Source organism: Zeus faber (assembly GCF_960531495.2).
Source record: "Zeus faber genome assembly, chromosome: 13".
In the NCBI taxonomy this organism is placed as follows: Eukaryota; Metazoa; Chordata; class Actinopteri; order Zeiformes; family Zeidae; genus Zeus; species Zeus faber.
The window spans coordinates 17151418-17174902 of record NC_137198.1 but is presented as its reverse complement, the minus strand read 5'-3'; the positions used below and the strand labels follow the sequence as shown (position 1 = coordinate 17174902).

Sequence of the window (23485 nt, the reverse complement as noted above, 5' to 3'; positions counted from 1 at the left end):
TAATGACAGTAGGCTAAAACAAAAAACTCACCAAGTACGTACAGCTGCAATCGTATTTATAAATATCGTAGGATCTTAAGTCAAATTTTCACCTCAACAATTCGGTAGAAAAAAGAAAACGGAACTCAAAATATGTCGGAACCAAGTCGCCCCCCTGACACGGGGAGGGAGGTGTTGGAAGATCCATTTCGGATTCCCCTTCCCCGATGGCTGAAGCTCCTTGACGCTCCTTCGCTGTTTTCCAGTGATTTCACTACTCGGCGATATCGCCCTCTCCATCTTAATCTTCCAGATGTTGTTCGGAGAGACGTACCGAGTCATTAAACCCAAGGTCAGCGCCGACTTAATGACGCTCAAGTTTAAAAACGCATCTGTGAGATCTGACAGTCACGTTCCGTCTCCTGGAAACAGCCCCGACCGTCATTTGGTGACGGTCGGGTCCAGTTTCTCATTTGTTTTTGGCTTCGATGGTAAGATACTCGTACTCGTCTGAAGTGTGTCGCCATTCCGGCACACCATCGTGAAACTTTTTTTTTTTTTGGTATATTTGTATATAGTTAACAATTTAACTTTTTTTTTTTTACTTAACCTTTAATTCTATTTTATTTAATTTTTATTAATTTTTTTCAATCTAAGGGTCTGTAATGAAGGCGCCAAACCTCATCAGAACAAATTCCTAGTATAATTAAATGACTTGGCGGAATAAACTGATTCTGAAAATCCCTTGAAATGCTTTGTTAATCTCCACGTGTTCCTTTCGAGGAATTGTTATGGAAAAAAACAACAAAAGAAAACGCGACCCAGGAGTTGAGAGTAAATTGGTGTTGTGGTGAAGCGGTAATACCTCAGGTGCCAGGTACTCGGGTGTCCCGCAGAAGGTTTTCATGGTGGCGCCATCTTTGATCCCCTCTTTGCACAGCCCAAAGTCTGTGATCTTGATGTGTCCGTCTTTGTCCAGCATGAGGTTTTCCAGCTGAGGACACAGATAAAAGGAGGCTGCGCATTAGGTCCGAGACGTCGGAAATGCGGTGTCTACAGTGATAAATGGAGACGCTGTGCAAGGAGGGGAGGCCCCCGCTGGCAGAGGTACTCACAGGAACTAATACTTTAATTACACAGCGGCGAGATCAACGGTACCAAAGTGCTTCATGACAGTTGGATCAAAAAAAAAACAAAAACAAAAAAAAAACAAGTGTGTAAATAGAATAAAATGTAAAACATAAAAACATGGAAAAATGTTTTTTTTTGTATAAAAGGCAGATTTTCCATAAGGACTTCAAAAAACATTTTAACAGATTCCGCAGATATAACATATAATTAGAGGTGGTTGAACAAGGTCTGAGCCAGGATGGTTAGAAGGAAGGTCAACTTTTGTTTTTCAACTAAGGGCTCCACCAAGACGTCTCTCTTGGTCTGAACTAGAGCACCAAAAAAGGCAGCGCCGCAGTGTACGGCTCCACATTCTGATGGGAAATCTGGAGCTTCTCTTTATTAAATCTTCAATCGAACCTGGGGACGAGACAACAAGGCCAGAATTGGGACGCGTGCTCGGGCGCTCTACTCAAAGCTGCCGATATTGACGTTTAGCAAAAATATTTAACTATGAATTCCTTAACAACCACCTTCAAAATATTGTTTTGAACGGGAAAAGTGAACTAAAAGGAACTGGCCTGTCATTTTGAAAAATGATCACGAGTCAAAGCAGATGAGTGGAGCTCATCTAAAATGAGGGACATACTGGAAGGGGGATAGAAACCTCTGCGACGCCAGGGGACCAGGAAAGGTGAAGCGGAGTGGGTGAGGTGTTTTGTGAAGGCGAGCCCTCATACGGGCGCCAGGCCGGGTGTACGAGGTGAGAGGGAGGGGCGGCCGTGGCAGCAGAACCCAGGCGATGCGAGGACGGGGACAGCAAGGAGTGAGCGGAGCACTCTGGTGGCTTGGTTATAGGAAGCATCTCAAGAAGCTGGAACCTGTCACTGACATAAAGACCTGCTTGACGTGGAGGCAAAAAGTCTCTTGCGTAGCGCAATGGTGCTGGAACGAGCCAGCGGATTTGGCTTCGCCTCGTGGCTAATCTTGAGGAGCTCTGCGTCAAGATCAAAAACACGTACTTCTCTGCAGTCAAGGTAGGCGTTTCAGGGGGTTCTGGGTAAACGTGGGCAGCAGAGCCTTGCATAAGGGCTGATGACCGTTAAAGAGTATCCGAGGTCCCACGCTGACCAAGCACTGCATCAGGTAGGATATGGGATAAAGGCGCTGCATTCAGAACCACAATAATAGCATGGAACATAAAAAAGCTGAAGAACGCTAAAGAAGTTCAAAGGTCCAAATACTTTCCCAACCATTTTTGAAACATCAAATTCGAGTTTAATAATCACAACACTGACTCCCAGTATAGTTTATCAGATGTGTCAACGGTGATCCATGAAGCGTCATGCATCCTTGGAGAGCTATAATTGGCTCTGTTGGTGATGGAAGTTAAGACCATGGAGCGGCGATCTTAAAGAAACTCTTATTTCATAGAAGCTACAAGTCCAACTCCAGGGCTCGGATCCTCTGGCCAAGGCTGAGACGGGCTAGGTAAGGACGGAAAGGCAGTGCCGCCACTAGACACCGAGCTGGTGCTCGCGAAACGACAAGCACCGGCAGCTGCGGAACAGCAGCTGATCGAGACGGCCATTTTGGACTTCATCGCAGCACATGTGGTGAGCCAGATAGTGCGTTTAACATGACATCGTCATGACTTGGCATTGCACGGCCTTTTAATGTCAGTGTGTCCTCTCTCTTTCTCACCCCCGTCCCCCCACACTTCTCTCTCGCTCCCTCTGTAAAAGTCACCTGGCAGCTGTACCTCACACGTGGCCAGCAGCGCCTGGCCAGAGTCAGCACATCCTCCAATCCTGCTACCCTGGCATTTTCAGAAGAACCCCCAACAGCCTGGGAGGCTGCCTCATAAACCCAAGGGGGCGTTGGGGGGGGGGCGGGGGGGAGAGAGAGAGAGAGAGAGAGAGAGAGAGAGAGAGAGAGAGAGAGAGAGAGAGAGAGAGAGAGAGAGAGTGTGCTGACCGGGCTGCTACGATTTCATCAGCTGAACCCAGTACGGCTACAGATGCCCAGTGAAACAACACCGCCGCTCCCCCGCTAATCCTCCTAAACCCCACCCTCTCCCATCACTCAGCAGATATCTATGAACCCATCCTCCGAGGAAACCTATCTTCAGCGTCTGGTGTCTGATAGAATCCATACCTTTTTTTTTAAATCTTTTCTCATTTTTCACTAAATGTGATTCTCGCAGATACGGTGGAATTGAGCAGGGCCGCAGTGTGTGTGTGTGTGTGTATGTGTGTGTTTGAAAGAGGAGGTAGGAGATGTCGGTTCAAAGGGAGACAGCGGCTATTTCTGTCCAACTGCAGTCAGCGTTTGGACAGCGCCTCCCTCCAGCTGCAGCAAGGTCCGGGGGGGGGGGGGGCATATGATCAATAAGCCTTGGGCTGCTGCTGCTACAGCTTCAGCTTCCAGACAAGCCCTATTTATATCCTTCCGCTGGAGAGATGAAAAACGTCGGAATGTGAGGAGAACGAGAGAGACGGCGAGGAACTGTTCAGAGAGGGGAAAAAAAAAAAAGAGACAAAAAAATAAAAATTAAAAAAAAAAGTTCCACATCCACCTTTAAGTCCCGATAGACCACATTCCTCTCGGCGTGCAGGTAGTCCAGCGCCGACACGATCTCCGCCCCGTAGAACCGCGCCCGCTCCTCCGAGAACACCCGGTCCCTGGACAGGTGGAAGAAAAGCTGGAGGAAAGAGTTTAAAAAAGGTCAAGTCACGAATCAGCCCGTCCGGTTTCGATCGATAGGAGCGGGTATTGATCGCCACATTTCTTTGTTTGTTGATTTTACCTCGCCACCGTTGGCGTACTCCATGACAAAGCACAGGCGGTCGTGTGTCTGGAAGGAGTACTTCAGGCCCTGTGGAGAGGGGAGAAAGGGGCTTAGATAACGTGAGACGGAATGCCGGGGCTTTCTCGTCAAAGCGGCCACACCGCCGCTGAGCACGGTTTAAAAGTCGCTGCTCATGACTCTGGCGCTGCGTTCCCGGTGCGGGACGAGCGGGAAAGGAGATTCGGCGGCGGCGCGGCATATTGATAGGGTGATGTATGTTTTCTCTACCGCTGCGTGTCGTTTGTCGGTGTAACTTGACACAATGCGGTCTGAAATTACCAACCCATGGACTCCACCTACCACTTAGGGGCCGGGTGGTTTAATGGAGCTCAGGCTCAGACTTTTAGAAAACGAGTTAATTGATAAAAAGTGCTCCAGTGTTGTCATTAGAGGCCCTGCTTTTGTAAGCAAAGCTCTCTGAACCCCCCCCCCCCTTTTTTTTTTTTCCCGATAAAAGCTCCCTCCACCCCCCAAACCCAACACTTTTGCCCTGAATGGATCTTCCTGGAACTGGAGTGGAGCGGGGTTAAAGGAAGGTCTGCATCAGGTACATGGAGGGGCGCTACTTACCGTCAAGAACGGATGTTTGGAATTCTGGAGCACTCTGTTCTCTGTTAGTGTGTGAGCCACTTCATCCTGAAACAAGGGGGAAAAAAAAATGTTTTTGCAGTTCTCACCGTGACCAACCGCCAGTCATTGATCAACCCGCCCGCCCGCCCTCATATTGTATTATCCAACACTCACTTTCGCTACGATCACCTCCTTCTTCAGGATCTTCATGGCGTAGTAGCGTCCCGTGGCCTTCTCCTTTACCAGAATGACTTTGCCGAAAGTGCCTTTTCCCAGGAGTTTGAGGTATTCAAAGTCGTGCATAGTCTGCGAAAGCCGGGGGGAGAGAAAGCAGTGTCGGCTTACAAACAGAAGCCTTAACCAACCCGTGTTCTAACTAGCCCAGACACACAACCCCGCTCACAACACAGAGGCATTTAAGGCGCCATTTCCCCTGCCACAGAATCTCCAACCGTACGGTGCGGCCTATATGCGGCCACGTCTCTGTTAACCCCCGACCCCAGTATTTGGGAGAATGCGGAAAAGGGTTGCACGGGGGACATCGAATCCCGTGGCCTTGGACCCTGGTGTCACGACTTTGGAGAACACATGTGGGGGTGGTGAAATCTGACGGACATCCTATCCGGTGCTAAACCACTCACGGCTGATGTTGGGAAAGCGAGTGGGGGCCGCAAGGAGGCGAAGGGAGCCAGGGGTCAAGGCTAAAGGCAAGTGTAGAGGGCCACGAAAAGTCGCGGTCAAGTGGGGCGGCTTAGGGTGCAATTAGGTGTCCGGGGGTAAAAGCGGAAAAGGAAAAAGTGAGGCGTAGGAGAGGAACTTCTACGTCTCCTCAAAAGGACTCCCGGAATCGAGCGTGCGGCGAGGAAGGGCCGTACCACTTTGTGTCTGGGTTTGGTCAGGTAGACCTCCATGTCCATGGGGTCGGGAGAGGAGTCCATCATCTCCTCCTCTTGTTTCTGCAGGCCCAAAGCCACTGCCTGGATGGCTTTGGTCCATTCCTCCCTGAGAGAGAGAGAGAGAGAGAGAGAGAGAGAGAGAGGGGTCCAAACAGAAAGATCAGTCTATTTTACCGTGTCTCCTTATTAACAGGAAGCATCTTAGGTGAGAGTTCAGCCGATAACAACTGCTGCACGGCTACCACGGAAGCGTAACTCTTTTTGGCATCTCAAATGATTTGCCCTCCGAGCACCCGCACGCCACTTCGAGGCCCCTCGTTTGGTCAAGAGAGTGTGTGAGAGGTGTGGGGGCTTGCCGTACCTCTCCTCGGGGGTCTCCACATGGAAGGTGCGCTCAATGACAGTGGTCCACTGCAGACAGCGGATGATGAATGTGTTGGGCTTGGGCCGCTCCGTGTTCATCAGCTGGCACTCTGACCGCAGCCGGGGGGGGGGGGGGGGGGGGGGGGGGGTTATGGAGGGGAGGAGAGAGAGGAGACACAGACCCACCGTTACAGCCATTTATCTTTATCAGCACCCTAACAGACAGAGCTGGAGCCTCGGCCGGCCGCTCCGGAAAATAACAGGTGTACCTTAAAGGAGGAGGAGGAGGAGGAGGAGGAGGAGGAGGAGGAGGAAGGAGGGTTATCCGAGGCTTGCTTTTTTTAAATTATCTTAATGGGATTTTCTAAATCAAATATATGAAGTACATTAGAAACGATTGAAGGATATCTGCCACGAGTCAGAGAGAATGATTTTAGAACACTGTCTGAAAAGCAATTTAGGATAGTAGGATAACACAATTTTGTGATTAAAGACTATTCTGTCCCTTCAAAACCCCGTTTTATAATACACTGCTACTACTACTACTAATAATAATAATGATGTCGACGTGGTAAATTTCTCTGTTAATTTGTCTAAAAATCATAATCTGGGACTGAATTGTCACAATTTTGCCATTAACACAGTACGACCGTACGAACCCTCTCCCGAATCACTCAAAGATGAGACAAACCCGAACGCGTCACAAAGTGTCCTCTGCCCTGACGGATGCAGGATGGAGCGGTGGACCACCACTGAGACCGGCTTGGCTCCGCGTGGGGGGGGGGGGGGGTCGCGGCGAGGTCGCGGCGGTGACAAAGTCGGAGGCGCTGCCGATGGAGACAGCGCCACGGAGCGAAGCCCGGATAAATAATTGAAATCAGGCGGCTAATAGCCACAATAACTCAAGAGTGTCAGGGAGGAAGCGTGCGGTTAAACAAACAGTATGTCGTCTAATTGCTGTGTTCAGTCATCGACGCAGCTTATCCCAGCGATTGTCTGCCTCATGATGGCGGAGCGGGCTCGTCGGAGCCTTTGTTGTTTGTTGTTTTTATTATTATTATTATTGTTCGTATTATTTAAGAATACGCAAGCGAGAGATAAACATATTTGAAGGGGTGGGAGATTAGATTATATGTCAGGAAGCAGGCCCAGAGTGGTATGAGATGTTTGGTTTCTCGTATTAATGGGCGTGGCAAGCACCGATAAGTTGCTTCCAGATTTAATATTTTTATCCAAGATTTACAAGATTTAATTCATTTTTGTTTTGATTTGAGGATTCCAATTCCCACCATTTGATGGTTAAACTTCAATGATTACGAAATAGAAATACACAAGATAACACACGAAAACAAGATGACCTTCTGGTTGTGGCCTTCAATATGAGATCTGTTGTCAAAACGTGTCAATGAAGATCTCATTACTACGACCGATGTTTAACTAGGGCAGCACAGTGGCACAGTGGGTGGCGCCGTTTCCTCGCAACTCCAGAGACTTTGCTTTGAATCTCATTTCGGTCCTCTGTGTGTATGTGTGTGTGTGTGTGACTGTGTGTGTGTGTGTGTGTGTGTGTGTGTGTGTGTGTGTGTATGTGTGTGTGCTTGTGTGCGTGCGTATGTGCGTGCGTGTGTGCGTGCGTGTGTGCATGCGTAGCCATGCAGTGTCCCCCCACTGACCTGGCCAAGAAAAGCAGGTAAAGACAGAAAATGCAATGCATGGATGGATGGATGGATGGATGGATGTTCCAACTATTAAATGGTGGAAAAAAAAAGGGACTTGAAACTTAATTTGATTTGGACGGATGCAGCATATCCTCATACTTTCACACCCTCTCTGAAACTAAAATATATTTTTGGCGAGCAGTTCTGTTATTCTGCGGGTGAACAGACATCTAAAATGTCTGTTCAAACATAAAATGACCCATGTCTATGAATCCAAGTATTGCACATAATCAATAGTGTATTTATAGTATATTTTTACCTCTCCACCAAGAGTCCTTTCCCTATTGGGGATAATAGGCGTTTTCGCACCAAACAGTTCTTGGGACTCCCTGAGGGGAACTAGGAACTGGGGCGATCCCCTGAGAACTAGATACCTTCAAGGGCTTTGTTTCAGGTTGTATTCGCAAATAAATACATCTACAATAAAAAGTACTAATTTTATTGGTTTTTATTTTTATATTTCATTACCGCTGAGTGTAGGTGGGCCGGTCCCCACCCAGAGCGATGCAACTCGAACGGGTGGACTGTCCTCAGTCCGAGGCACCGGCGAGGGACCGTGCACTTACGTCTGGACCAATCACCGAGCACTTACGTCACTGAAGGTTTCCTCTTGTGCAGGTTAGTCCCTGCTCTGGAGTAGGAGCTAAAAAAAAGTTCCTCAAACGAAGCTCTAAGAACTACAATCTCTCCTATTTCCTGAGGTACGAACACAGAAAAAGGGACGGGTCCTCCAAAAATTCTTAGAACTATGAAAAGGTTCCTGCATCAAGATGTCAAAACAATCAATCAAAATATCTCAGTTAAAAATAGTAAATTGTTAATTAAAAAGTAGTATTACACTGTAATTCTAGATTTACTTCCACTCTGCATGGTCGTATTTACTTAGATAGCAAAGAAAGTACCATGTAAGTAGCAAAAAGAGAAAATATAAAAATAATCAAAAGGTAAAAAAAAAAAATAATAATAATAATTAAAACAATTTCCTCCTTTTTTTGTTGCCAAAAAAGAAAGGAAAAATGCAGTGGTTTGTTTGAGAAGACTCACGTGCTACGGAGAAGTTATTTAAGGGGGTTTCCAGCTGGTCTACATCTTGTGGTCGCTCCTTGTAGCCAATGAACGTACCGTCACTCTTCAGGAGAAAATACCTCGGCCTCCAGGTCTTAATGTATTCTCCTGTAACGAGAAATATCAGACAGGAAAGTAATCTTGATTAACGCATGGAGAAAAACATTTATTTACATGGTCATTTCAATACTTCAATACGTCAACTCAGTATGTCGCACATTTGTGTGTCGTTTCTTTTGACCAAGGTTTAATGATTGATGCCTTGCAGCATCCACAGTATTTGAAAAAAGGTCTCCCAATTCCACAAGGTCTAACTCACTTCCTGGTATCTAATTGCTATGCTGTTCACCGGCGCTCCATAAAATGACCATCTTGTCACCTACGTCTTTTAAGTGTAGGGCAGTAGCAGGACAAATGGGGGTTTTACGTGGAGTCAGGACCCTCCAACCCGGCTCCGTCTGTCCCTTTATCCAGAAGTTGCCCTGCCGCAGCGTCTGGGGCCAACATATCAAGGTGCGAAAATCCTCTCTTCCGTCTTACTATTAGGACGAGAGTCCATTTACAGAAAGGCAATTATTAAAAAAAAAAAAACTTTAAAGTGGAAATCTGCATGATTATTATGTGGAAAAAAAAGAAAAAGAAAAAGCTCATATTTGATACTTTTAAGCTGGCACTTTTAAAGAAAGAGCCATTCAATACATTTATGTTCTGCAGCTGTATGCGGTTTCCATTGTTGGTCGCGGGGTCCGCCTTTCCCGACAGGAATGAAAAGATCGGGCGCGCGCGTGGAGTGAAAGACAGCCGCGGTGAATTTGATAAACGGGCGTAGCTCGCGGTGGCGAGTAAGCTGGCGATACGGAGGAACGTTCACAAAACAGAACAGCACCCTCGGATGAAATAATATCCCACCACCTCAAATGACCGGGACAATAACAAATCACTCGATCAGAGGAAGACGTGCTTTCAGGGAAAGGAAAGTGGCCATGTTGGAGGAAAGAAAAATGTCTGCATTGCCTGAGAGAGCTGTAGTAAACACCTGTGCTCCCACCACCCACCGAGGTTCTCCTGATCTCGGTTGGCGGCAGAAGATCCACAGGGAGTGCAAGGGTGTTTAAGTAAAAAAAAGAAAAAAGAAAAACACAACTTCCCCTTTCCTTCCTGTAGTGCACTCTGCCATCCTACTTGGAAACATCCCAAAGGTCATAGTCGATGTCTCTGTGTTTTACATCATTTTGGTAGTCTTACAACAGTACTCGTGAACCATAGAATGTACTGTATCAAAAAAAAACAACAACAAAAAAAACCAAAAAATCGGAGGTAGCATCTGCAACATCACCCGTTTGGTTCCGAAGTGACATTTTGAAGCCTCAAGTTTGGGCTCTCCTCCCTCTCGGCAAGACTTCTTTTTCCACTGACTTCCATTCCGTCATAGGGTTTTCTGACGGTGGCATCTCATGGCCATGAGCCGATCGGTCGTTCAGAGCAACTTCCGCAGTGGCTTCGACACTTGTCCATCATCGATAAGTTGACACTTTATTAATCCCCGGAGGGAAGATCAGGGATGCCACTTGGTGAGAACCAGGGGATAGAGCAGTGGAAAGCCAACACAAGAAGAAGAAAGCCAAGACATTGGGCAAAATGGAATATACTAGGGGTCTTCACTTTGAGTACATGAGACAACAATCGGAAGAAACAACCAAATCCGCCAGACTCCATGGAGAAATTGACGACAGAGCAAGTATTCCTGAGGCGTCAGAATTTTAAAGCAGCGGATCTCAATGTGGAACTTTCTGCATAAATCTGTTTCCACAAAACCCCCCAACCTTTAGCCATGCATGTCCATCCTATTCACTTTGACACAAGGAACACACAAATCTCTCTCAGGCAGACAAAACTCAATTTGTTCTGGTGACGGTTCAGGAAATGTTGTGCCAGATGTTCTGCAGAAGGGGGGGGGGATGAACCAATGCACCATAACAAGGCAGCAGCACATATTGAAGCGAGATTTGAATATTTATACAGGAAAAGTGTAATTTATTTTTAATTATGGAGCCGTGTATTAACCCCATGCAGAGCTGAAGCAAGCTGTCCTTAATTGCCCCATTTCCTCTCATACAGAAGTGTGTGTGTGTGTGTGCGTGCGTGCGCATGTATGAGTCTGCACTCACAGTGAGGAAAGAGAGGTAGGGAGTATTGGATCAGTCAATACAGGCTCCTTTTCTTACAAATGTGCGGGCAAACACGCGTCGGTGGTGAAACTGATCCCAGACCTGGTTGTGTCAGCACCGACCGCGTACTATCAGATCTCTGTTTAGTTTACGTTCTAAGAAAATCGCTTCAGGTGCTTTCTCCCGTGTTTTTTTTTTTTAAAGATCAATAATATCTCGTGAAAACCTCAAAAATATGACACGATACATGAGTGATGTGATATGTGGTGATGATGTGACATACTGTATGATGAACCTGGACAAACTGCTTCGGCAAAGGTCACAATCTAAAGTTCACAGAGAAGGACAAAGGTTCCCATATTCAATGAAGTGTTACCTTATCTAAAATGAATATGTTCTTGACTTTTTAGGCATTGTTATTCTTTATAAACATAGCCGTCAGCATACATACATAGCCGTTTGATGATGTGTTTTTGATCCTGTTTATATATGAATTGTACAGCCGTTGTGAAATGTGTTTTGTGATAGCCAAACAATAACGTTTTTTGATCAATCGATTCCAGCGCGGCAATGCACCCGTACACATCCGCTAAACAAATGCAATAGCGTTTTTCATGAACACCAGGAGGCCACTGGTCAACCGCTCTGAAAATCACCGAAAGCTTTATGGGAAGTTCTGGAGGAAGGACTGCAGAACCGATCTCCACCTCCTTCATCCCTCACAGAACTGGAGGCTTTTCTTCTTCTCTTGTAACATTACAGTATGCACAGTTCAGGGCGTGTGTGGTGGCATCCCACGAAAGACTGCAGATGTTCTCAAGGCAACGAAAAACCAACTTCTTATTAGGCCCTAAATATTAACGTGTCGCTAAGTGCTTCCATTATTTTATTTTCCACGCCGTGCATGTGAAGTTGTGGCTGGAAACAGCTCCGAAACTCAGCTAACACGTTAAAATGAAAGAAGAGACTTGCAGATCTCCAGCGACCAGATACAGCTGCATACAGACGGCTTTCAGTGAGAACTGCCTCTACAGTACATCGCCTTCCAGGATGGCGCCGAGCCATCGGGCCCAAAAACAAACAACGGCGCGTAAAGACCCCTGATTTACGGCAACTGGCAAGGTGGCAGCGCAAATACAGCACCGGAGTAAACATCTGCCCCACAGCACAGCAATACTTGAGACTTCAATCTGCAGCAGATGTCCAATATGTCGTCGCATTTTTCATCATTCTGAGGGTAGATTTCTCATCCCCTGTCCTGCAGAGTGGGTGTTTCTGAGATTGCTATTCGCAATCTCAATGGCTACTTACAAAGCGACACATATGCTTTGTCCCCATTAAAATATGCAGACAGGGGTAGGCTGGGTGGATTGCGTCGTTGGGAAGTGATTCATGTTTGGTAACGAGTTGTTTGTCTATTTTTACGGCAGACTCACCAATCAAAGTCTTCACAAGTCATCCACGTGCATTCAAAGGTCTCAAGAGAACGCCAATGGTCAATGTGATTTATCACCGTCATTCAGAAGGAAAGAAACGTACCATCCAACTTTTGGTGGCAACACAGGGCATAAAAGCAGGGGAACTAACTCGACCTGGTCAAATTTTATACATAAAAACATTTGCAGCCATACAAAACTTTCAGCGGGGATTATACCAACAACCTGCTCCAAATACAGCAGAAACCTCCCCTAGTTCTCCACCAAAATGCAGCCAAAAATCCCTCCTTCAACTCGGTGCCGCAGCCCTCCATAGTGGGAACCTGTTTTTTCCTGAGCTCGGCCCCAGCTGGTGCCTCATTCTGTGGTCAGGTTTTGGCTGACCCATATTCCTAAGCTGTAGTCCATGCCAGCCAGTACTGAGGACAGTATGTGCACAATGCAGAGGCAGAATAATGAGCCTCGCGTCATCCCGACACCATGACATCACAGGAAGCCTCATTAGAATTTCAGGTACTGTCGTATGTCAGAAATAAAGGAAGTTGTTTGTTTTAGCCTTCCCCGAGTTCCAAGGCGATCACGGGGCATTGTTTTGTTTGTGAGTCAATCTTTCGGAAAAAGGTGTTTCACAATGCACCACCGTGAACAAAATATTTGAGTTATTCGAACTGACAACTCCAATATGCAAATGGCCGAAATGTACACAAGTGCGAAACTGAATGACCATGTCGTATAATGTTTAGATAGTCTATGATGGCTTTAAGTGTTTGTCTATGCATGCATGTTTCTGCTTGAGCGTAGATATACTGCCTGGGGAGTTAATTTATATTTAGTTAGGTAGTTATAGTTTATTTATATTGCATTACACATAACATCCAACAGAACCATCACGCACTGAGACACACACACACACACACACACACACACACACACACACACACACACACACACACACACACACACACACACACACACACACACACACACACACACACACACACACACACCTCTGACGACGCGACACTAGGTTGCAGTCAGCCGTGAGACATTCAGAGGTGGTGGTCCGTCACACAGCTGTCAATGAAGAAGACAATAGCCATTGGCTGTTCTCCGTCACCGTGCTATTAAAACCACCGCCGCTCCACTCCAGCCATGTGAGCCACTGTATCAAGGGCATGACGGCTGGTCTTTATTGCCGCTGTCGGGAAGGGGGCAACACAGAGGCAGGGGAGTTGAGAGAGGTAAACAACCTCATCGTGATGGAATGTGACACCTATGGTCCACGTCAAAACCCCCTCCTGAGATGAGTGGATTGTGATACCGCCACCCTGTCATAGCTGGAAACGAAACCAGCGCAAGGTCCTGTCGGTGGTTGGTTCGACAAAGAAACAGACAAATAACTTAATACATCAGCCATCGAGTGGGAGAGTGTTACTCCCATAGTCTTACTCCCACTTGTGAACCATTTTAGGCCACAATTTAAATAACAATAAATCCAAAATAAATACAACAATAAATACAAAACCCCTCCATCAATTCCACATACTGTACATAATCATACGTCCTCCTAACGGGTACGCTACGAAGAACTCATCCTCAACGTTCCTCTGCTCTCTAGACAGAAGACATCCTCACTTCCTCATCGGCAACCACAAACCCTGGTCACATGACAGGATTGGGAAGCGGCCTTGTCCGTGGCCCCGTGTGTGTCTGCGTCGCTCTGGATTTCTTTATGCCCCGCAGTCGCTCAGTACATAAACAGACGATCATCAGTTTCCTATTTACACCAGTTTCCTCTTTTTCTATTTTTAATCCAGTAGTAGACTGAGCCCTGTGTCTTACTCTTTGACACGACTTGAAAGTGAAACGGGACAGCTTCTAAGACAGTGCGTTTACTGTGCTGTGGCATGGCCGGAGATGTGAACCGCATTTCGTGTAAAAAATTTTTTATTACTACAGCAATAAAATTGTGTGCGGCGTCTTTAACATCTGGAATATGGACTACGAATCAATGTCATTGAGAAATCCGCTCCTCGGTAAATATCCATTCACCCGGTAATTCACGACAGGACGACTGGATTCTACTGGCGTCCGCTCGGGAAACCGCACGAGCACAACATGCCGAGGGAGAACAACGAAGTGACGCAGGGGAAGCCAGTTCATCTGAGCTTTCCAGTGAACCGACCTCTCTTGATGTCAGTGTGGTCACCAAAACGGGGAGACTCATAGACAGCCTGACCACAACCTAGATAAGATTTAAAAAAATATATCATAATTATTATTATTTTCCGCTGTGACTGACAGTAAAAGGGGACGCCCCTGACGCGAAAAGCGGTGAACAATTACAGTACCTGCAGATGTCTTTCAAAGAATCTGTTTTTTTTTTGGCGTCGAACGTGTGTGTGTGTGTGTGTGTGTGTGTGTGTGCGCGTGTCGAAACGAAGCTTTTACTTAAGAGTCGTACAGTGAAGGACAGAGGAACTCAACGATGCAATGCGCCATCGAATGAGCAACGGGAGACGATGTGAAGGGCGCGCCGCGAGAGGAGACTTATGTCGAGGCGCCGTGCTATCGAGAGGAATCGCTACATATGTTCACTACACATGTACGGAGAACCATTTAAGTGTGTTTGCGGGCGTGTGCGATCCACGCGTATCTATGAGCCGCGCGTCCGTGTTTAGAATGGGGCGGGGAGCCGTCAGGGCCTGACAGAGTGTCTTTACATGACAAACAGCTGCTGAGGTCTGGGATGCGCAAGTGGGCAAAGTGGAAAATAATGAACGTAAAGCCGCTGCCAAACATACCGGAATTCATCTCTATTTGCCAACTGCTGTTAAAGCCTTACATGTGGACAATTTCGGCGCCCCCCCCCACACACACACACACACACACACACACACACACACACACACACACACACACACACACACACACACACACACACACACACACACACACACACACACACACACACACACACACACACGGGAATAAAAACTGGTTTGACTGCAGCTGTACAGACTGGGCTTGTTTTGTTTACTTATGCATATGTTATTGTGAGTCTGTTTACAGAGCTTTGAATCGGATGGAGCACACACACTGTACACCCCTGCGGGCGGGAGGGGAGGGGAAATTCTGGGTTTAACCTTCGTTACTGATGAACTAATGTGCATTGTGAACATCTGGTGTTGATACGCTTTTGGAGAAAAATGAAAAACACTCTTCGCAACCGATTCTCTCAACCGGAGGGCGTAAAGTTTACATTAGCGCTTCCCTTTCACACTGAGGCCATTTGCAAGTGGACTTGGCTTCGGACTCCAGAACATTGTGGGCCGGACAGGCTTCTTCATTGAGGCGTTCAATGAAGAAAAGGGGGAAGGAAATGCGGAAGGCAGTGGCCAGAGGAGGCAGAGGTTAGCGGCTGTGTCTGAGGAGCGTCCCGCTCCCCTCGTCTCTAGGTGTCGGCCGCAGGAATGTGCTGGTCCCAGCTGCTGAAGCATGTCGGCTCTTTAATAACACGCATCTTGCGACGCTCATCCCGCGGCTTCAAGGGGGAGAAGCCTGGCATCACCTTTACATGCAACACACACACACACACACACACACACACACACACACACACACACTGAGAGAGGGGACAAAATGAGGCCCTCTCAGTGCCCAATGATTGGACTTCCTGGAGGGGTAGGGGGGGCTGCTGTTGGGTTTTGTCCCGTCTGGCCATTCATGGCTTGTGGATGAGAGGAAGAGCCAGTGGTGTGTGCATGAGAGAGAGAGAGAGAGAGAGAGAGAGAGAGAGAGAGAGGGAGGTGAGAATTGTGTGTGTGTGTGTGTGTGAGGATTAGGGAATTAGAACTCCAAAGCGAGGGACAGGGAGGGAGGGGGGGGGCGTGCCTTTTGTTGGTTTTCCCTCGGCCGCCCCCGCCATCCCCTCGGCCCTTTTCTGCCAGGCCCTGCCTGTAGGCTGCAGCTGCGGCCCGCTACCCTGTGCCCTGCATCTCAATGAGCCGCTGGCCGCCTGCTCCAGCGGAGGGGGCTCCCTGATGGAGGGGGTCACCGCCAAGCCCCCCGCAACCAGACGGCGTCTATAGGCTGGATGTTCTTGCGCTGCCCGGGGCACCGATCTACCCATCTTCCCTTCTGCCCTTCTCCCAGCGACCGTATAAGGCCGTCCCGGGCGGGAGCACAATAGGCTGGCTCACATGCCATCCCAAGTCACCCACAGTGTGCACAGGCTCCTTAATTCCCTCCCCCCTCCCCCTCTGCTGTGCAGTCTCCCTCTCCTCTTTTGTTTGTCTGCCCCCGTCCCGGCCTCCCGCCCATGCAGCTGGATGGGGGCTCCACTGCCGGGTCTTTGGCAGCAGCCTCAACAGGTCCCTGAGAAGGGCCGCAGCCCTCTGTCTCTTCCCCCATCTCCCACTCTCGCTCTCTCTCTCTCTCGCTCTCTCTCCCCTTCTGTCTGTGTGGCTTCTCCTACTACCCCTACAGGAAAAAAGGCTGGTGGATGGGGAGGGGGCTATGGAAGCAGACCCTCTTTCTCACGCTCGTAAGAAAGCCCTCACTTCTTCTCTGTGGCGAGTGACACCTGCTGATTACCATAGAGACACTGTGGGAAGCCCCCACCCCCATCCCATCCTCACCCACTCCGACACCCTCCACCCCCTACCCCTCCGCCTCAATAGGGCTGAGATTTGCCCCCTCTCCCTGGGCAAACAAGCACTCCATGGATTAGTAAACTGGGTTACTGCATCGCAAACAAATAAACACACATTATTTAGTTCAAATTAGTGCCAATTAACTCTCAATGACCAGAGAATGGTCAGACGCCCTCGAACGGATGAGGGGACGGAAGAACGAGGGATGTTTTCCACAGACGGGGTGTGTCCAGCTGCTGGACCGAACCGCACGGAGCGGGACCTCCAGCCGGGCTGATGTGGCAGATGCAGACTGATGGGGACGCAGCGCTCAGCATCACAGTCAAACCCCAGTCTTCACCATAGCTGAGCGGCCCTCACTTTCCCTCCACCACTCCCTCCTCCTCCCTCCTTTGCACTCTGACTGCCCCCCCCCCCTCTCTCACGCTTCCAACTAGGGAGAGATGCCAGTGATGTGATTGATGTTGAGGACTGGGAGCTTCTCGCTGGGCAGAAGCAGCTTCCATCGTGGGTCGGTGTGGTCAGCGGGGTTATTCTTCTGCTAAGAGAAAGAGTGTCTGTGTGTGTATAAGTTTACATCATGGTGGTGGAGGAGAGGGGAGGGGGGCTGTACACTTCAAGTGTACACTCCAACAGCGAAAACAGTGGTCAAGGAGGACGGACAGATTATTGGGGGTGGGGGGGGACATAAAATCATGTCTGGCAATTTTAACATCAGTAACAGGGCTCAAGACTAATGGCTTCCAGTCGTCCCGGGGATGATAAAATATACATTTGTAATGAACAGAAAAACTTTTTTTTTTATTCACCCGGCAAAACACAAATTGAACAGATTGCGCATCACGCACACTGTCACAGAAACTAAAGTCCTCAGTACATTGTACATTGAAGCTTAACTCGCTCGCCCACTCTGAGTGACTCCAGAATCATTTAAAAGATAAGTTTTGTACTATATAAACATAAAAAAGTACTATATAATTATAATTGCAGCAAAATTAATGAATATAAATGTTTGCCCGATTATCTATTTAAAGAAAGTATACTTTCAGTCAACATACATGTATGAAAGTAAATATTTCTGTCAAAATACATTTCTTTCCAAATCCTTTGAATTTTCTTTAGTTTATGACAAGGACCACAATGGTTGACAAATGATGATGCACTTATGATGTAATCATAATGTGAAAAAACAACATTTTCAATTTGAGACGGTCCAAGTTCACTTCATCACGTAATATCGACTCAGTCAACAACTCAACGTAATTATGGAATCCATTCTTAAGTGGATATCCAGTGTAATTCATTATAGGACAGTTGTGATAGTCTAGATTCTAAAGGTTGTGAGAGCAGAACAGAAATAAAAAGGAGGCAGATGATAAGGACAAGAGATATGAAGAGAGGGAAGGACAACAGAGCGAGGGAGGGAGATGAAAAGAAGAGAGCTGTCTGAGCGACCAACAAACAGAGAAGTGACTTCGGCACAGCTGAGCGCCACACTGGCGAGCAGGAGGAAGCTGCACAGCAAAGTAAGCACGCAGCGGGGCCGCTGCGCGGGGCGGGAGGGGGCGATGCCAGCACCACCTCCCTTCCCTTCAGCCTCCTGGCCCCCCTCCCCACCCCCTTTCCCATGACAGGCCAGCCAGCCTGCCTGCCTGTCGACAGCTGCATCCCAGCAATTTACTTCTCTCCACCACATTTAGCAGCAAAGCTGCTTCCCATTACCCGGCGCAGGGAGTCTGCGCTGACGGCCAGATACCCAGCCAGAGCCCGGCGGCTCCTGGGGAGACGCCCTCTGCTGCTGGACGCCGCCGCTGGGGCTTCAATCCAAGCGCTGTCTGCCATTTCAACTTCCTCTGCTGCCGTCAAGCTCTGGTGACGTCTCAGACCCGTTGAGCCACTTTCTTCCCCATTGTTGGCCAAGTTATTTCCAAAAAGTAAAGACATATAATGCGTACTATCAGCTTTCCAGAGGGAGCATTCATTTTATTTATTTAAGTGATCTTTACTTTGATTGGAAAAAGTTTACATACTGTCTACCTCCACTGCTACCAGGAGGAGCCACACTGCCCTATATAAAACACCGCCCGAGTACCCATTATGTTTAAATAACTTTTAGAAAGAAATGGCTCAAACTTTATGACAACGACAAACTTTTCAACTTAATATCTTCTTCTTAATAATAACAGCTTATTGAATTTAGAAGCTTCTAGATAGGAAGCACAACAGTTTTAGGGTCCATCTTTGTGACACATCTATTGACCTTTTAGTCAAAATGAGAACCAGCGGGTTTGATCCTTTCACACATATGAATCACGTGTGAATGGCTCAAGACTGCGAGTGAAACTACTTAGTACCACTACTGCACTGCCTTAGTACTGCAGTACAAAGTGTGTGTGTGTGTGTGTGTGTGTGTGTGTGTTCCAGCAGGAATCTAGTGCACACTATAGCCATAATTAGGGTGTATAGGATCCTGGATCGAGCCTAGTAGTAAAGTTGGCAGCCAGACAAAGTCCTCTGGGAGTCAGGATTGCAGCGTCATGGGACAGCCTTGATCAGGTGGGTTCAGAGTGCTCGAAGAGAAGGGGGGGAAAAAAAGAAAAGAAAAAAAAAAGCTCACACCTACACAACATTCCTTCATCAAAATCTAATCGAGAAAGAATCATTCAATTGAATCATTACGACTGCAACTGTAGAATACATTGTTTTGATACTAGTTTCGAAAACCAGTTGAGCGGACCTAGAAAGATAAAATAGAACCTATGTTTCAGCTACACCACACTCTCTCCCTTTCTGTTTCTTTGTCTGCCATGTGCTCCGACAGGCTTCTGCTCAAAGTAATAGCACACGTCTGTATCCTTTAGTCACATGACCGGTCCAGGAGCCAATCAGCCAATGGGTTCCAGATTGACCCGCAGGAGGATCTGAATAGCACGTCGCACAGAACATCCGACTGGGTCACTGAGCAATGTTCTTGGAATATCACAAAGACACTACTCAACTTCTGTCCACCCCCCCCCCCTCCACACCCACCCTCTACACCCCCTCACCCCCCACCCCCACACACACACCACTGTTGTGCGCCTCGCTTCGCCCCCAGCCTCCAGACCACCCCGCCAACTCCATGTCCGCGTCTCCCTTCTCCTCCCCTCAAGGCCTCAGAGCCAGCTGAGCGTGCTACCCAGATCCAACAGTTGTTGTGGCCTTCGTTAGCCTAACGAGGGGGCCGGCTCTTTATACTTGTCAGGGAGCAAATGAGTCAAACAAACAAGGGCTGGGGAAAGGGAAGCACAAGCAAGCTCTGTTCTGCGGAGCTTCGCCGGGTTAGTGGCCACAGCGCTCCCATGGAATTCCAGGGAAGCCACAATCTTCCCCCTTTCATGTCTGACGATGCTCTCGTTGAGAGAAAGAGAGAAAAAAGAAAGAAAGAAATTTTGCAGGGACTCTGTGGCCACTAGAGGCTGTAGACACATTCAGACTGTGTGGGAGAAGGATGGAAGGACCTTAAAGGGATCCATAACAACTGGTTATGATAGGCACAACAAAGTCAGGCTGCTGCAGCAAGCCTCTACTTGCAAGGCTGTATGTGCATTTGGCCACTGGGAAATTTGGTGTTAGCAATGCAACACACGTAAAAATACACTTTCCCCCTTTAACCCAGTTATTCATACAGTACTTTGTGCACACGAATGCACAGACAGACGTGCACGGATCAGCAGCCCTTGCCAAACCGTCACTGTTTTGTCTGGCATTCCCAAATCAGTTCTTGCCAAACAGATTAGTAAGATAAGTGACAACTGCAAGCCCCGAGCAGTGTCTGCAGTCCCTGCACACACGGCCATAACACAAGGCTTAAAAAGAAGGAATGAAGGTGCGTCCTTCACCAAGATCATCTGACCAAGTTCAGCCTGTCTGGAACAAATTTACAGAACACTCCAAGGCTGAGAATTTAGAATTCAAAAGTGAGATTAGCTCTGCTGGCCATGCCGGGTACCAACTCAGACTCACTGTTCGTCCCTTTTCCTTTCTTTCATTTGTCTTATGCAAGGGCAGGGGAAAAAAACACAGTCTACACTTGCATACTAAGCATAACTAAGGGAAAAGAGACAGTTCTTTGCTTCCTTCTCTTAGTTGCTATGCTGTCTCCCGTCATGGCGATCAGACGTAACTTATTTTCATAAAGATTGCTGTTCCTGGAGGACCACACTTCAACAGTTGAAAATGAGGAACGATCAAATCTATCTTCTTGGAAACACACTGGATGTGAAAGGAGATAATATTGTCCGTCTGTTGGAAACTTGTCTTAAACGCACACATGGGAGTAATAATAATCACATTGACTGGACAACACGACTGGAAAGGGTTTAAGCCGTTCATTATTACACCCACGTGGGGATGTGAGTCACTTGGGTGGCGCCTCCACATAAGATGGCTCCGGCCAAGGTGCGACATGGGATAATAGTGGCAGCGCTGGGATGATGGACAGTGGGACAGGGCTACTGCAGGCTCACCTTCTGTGCCGTGACTCTGGGGCAATGATGGCATGACAGTGACGCGACACCGAAAGCCTTCCTGTCAGGGAGGCAGCCGGACGCCCTCCAATCAAAGCACCACGGCTCTAGGTGACATTTCGCAGGGCACAGCTGCTGGGCTGCCACAGCATGCCAGCTCACTATTCCTGAAGGGTTGTTTGTTTAGAATGCACGCGCGTGTGCCCACGAGGGCAAGTGAGAGCATTTGAATATGTCTTAGTATGTGTGTGCATGTGCGATTGTGTGTGGCAATATCGGTGAGCGGCTCTCCACGAGCAGGTGTTTATTTACTGGTCACTGTTTGATGGCCCCTGTCGTTACTTTTTACAACAGATTCCTCCAGCATTGTCAAGACCACACGAGGTGTGGAAGGATGCTACTTTAAAGGAGTTTCCTTAATCGATAGTTGTTAACCTTAACAAACAATCGTCGATTAATTGACAACATAAAAAGCTAATGACGTCACCAGGGGGTGGCGCCAGGGCGCCTCTGAGATTTTGTGGCTTGGCGCAAGGGGCGTTTCTCCACATATCATTTCATTTCATTGCAAAACGCAGAACTTCGAGGCAAGACTCGCTGAGCTGGTTTCGCTCATGCAGGAATAATTACGACCCGTCTTGGCACAAGTTCAATATTTTAACTTTTTGCCATCCTCCGCAACGCAATAAGTCGGATGTTATGTAGTAGATAGAGTGTAGTGCAGATATGGACATCGAGAGGCTAATAAAATCACTAAACTTTACTAAAATTCTTATATATAATACACAAATTAAAAGAGTACGATATATTTTATTGGAGTCATCACCATAGCAACATATTGTTTGTTTTGTTTTGCGTCGTACCTCTCCCACGCTCTGGGTTGTCTTCACCCCCCCCCCCCCCCCCGTGCCGTTCAGAAAGTGCCATTATTCCCATTTCCCGTCTTCCATCTGAACGCAGCATTAGTTGTTGAGGACCAATGAACATAGTTCCCTCCTCGGTATCGCCACTCGCACAGCCATGTTTGTTGTTTGTCGTTCTTCCGGAAGCCTCCTTCTACTTCCTGCTCCACTGGACATTTTTTCCCCTCGACTGCCCCCTGTTGTTCCGGTGAGACCTACTACTTCCTGGCTGGGTTTTTTGGGTTTTTTTCTCGTAACATCCTGCAACCCACAAAGACCCCCGTTGACACACTAACAACAAGACCGCAGAGTGTTCAGTTCTGATTGTAAACACAAAATCTTAAATAGATTAAATTCTGATAAAAAATTAATCGACAGTCGATTAATTGTTAACATGCCAAATGCAAACGGTGCAAAAAGACAAAGCACAAACAAGGGCATGGAATACAAAAATGCAGAATATAATATAGTATCTGGGCAAAAGTCAGACGAAATGACTTGAACATGTCCCTTTCAGATGAGAAAATGTTCTCCTTTTTCCTCGAATCCAACCACACACTTTCCCTCCCTTTACAGCCTCTCGTGTTACAGACAGAACTCTGAGGGACCACACAACTTTTGTCACCGGTCCCCTGGGGGAGATCCAGCGTTAATAAACATCCAAGTATGACAGAAATCCCCACATACAGTGCGCCATTTGGGAACTGGTTCCTTGTTTTGATACTTGGCTCATAGCGCAAGAGGCCCTTTGCGTATAAAATACGAGCACATATGAAGTACCGAGTACAGTTTATAGTTCTGCTTTCCGGGAGAAACCGGGTTAGTTGGATGCCCTGTGGAAGGGGTGCACAGGTTCCCCACCACACACACAAACTGTCCCAAGTTTCCATGGGGGAGTACCCTCTCTTAGAGACCCGGTCCCCTGTCACCGTATCCCCTGATGCTGAGTTCTGGTTTCCTTATTCCACTAAAGGTTGGGCCCCGCTTGTGCCGAGCGCTCGGCTCGCGATACATTCGCGGTTTCGGAAGAGGCTTTCATGCTGCTTCTCCGGTGGAAGGAGGCGAGGGCAGAGCGCCTGTTTGAGGCCGTTTGCGCACACAAAGCTGCTCAAGCCGGCAGGTATGTGAGGAATGCCTCTTCATCCAAACACAATGGGACCGACGGCACAGAACACAACGGAACGGACTAAGCGGGGCCTTCTGGAGACACAATCGGTAAGCTCTTTGCAGCCGATTTGGAGTATTTATCTTTTTGAAGATTATA

The 23485-nt window shown here is 47.7% G+C and overlaps 1 protein-coding gene across 1 annotated transcript in view; it reads right to left on the bottom strand.

Annotated features, from left to right (window-relative positions):
• Nucleotides 1-23485, bottom strand: part of akt1 (v-akt murine thymoma viral oncogene homolog 1) — a 35792-nt gene that overhangs the window by 7607 nt on the left and 4700 nt on the right. The window contains exons 3-10 of the mRNA XM_080012568.1: nt 8532-8660; nt 5768-5879; nt 5386-5512; nt 4685-4816; nt 4511-4576; nt 3899-3967; nt 3668-3793; nt 845-973 (exon numbers count right to left, since the gene is read on the bottom strand). Coding sequence (XP_079868694.1) covers nt 845-973; nt 3668-3793; nt 3899-3967; nt 4511-4576; nt 4685-4816; nt 5386-5512; nt 5768-5879; nt 8532-8660 — 890 coding nt within the window. The remainder of the gene's footprint in view (nt 1-844; nt 974-3667; nt 3794-3898; nt 3968-4510; nt 4577-4684; nt 4817-5385; nt 5513-5767; nt 5880-8531; nt 8661-23485) is intronic.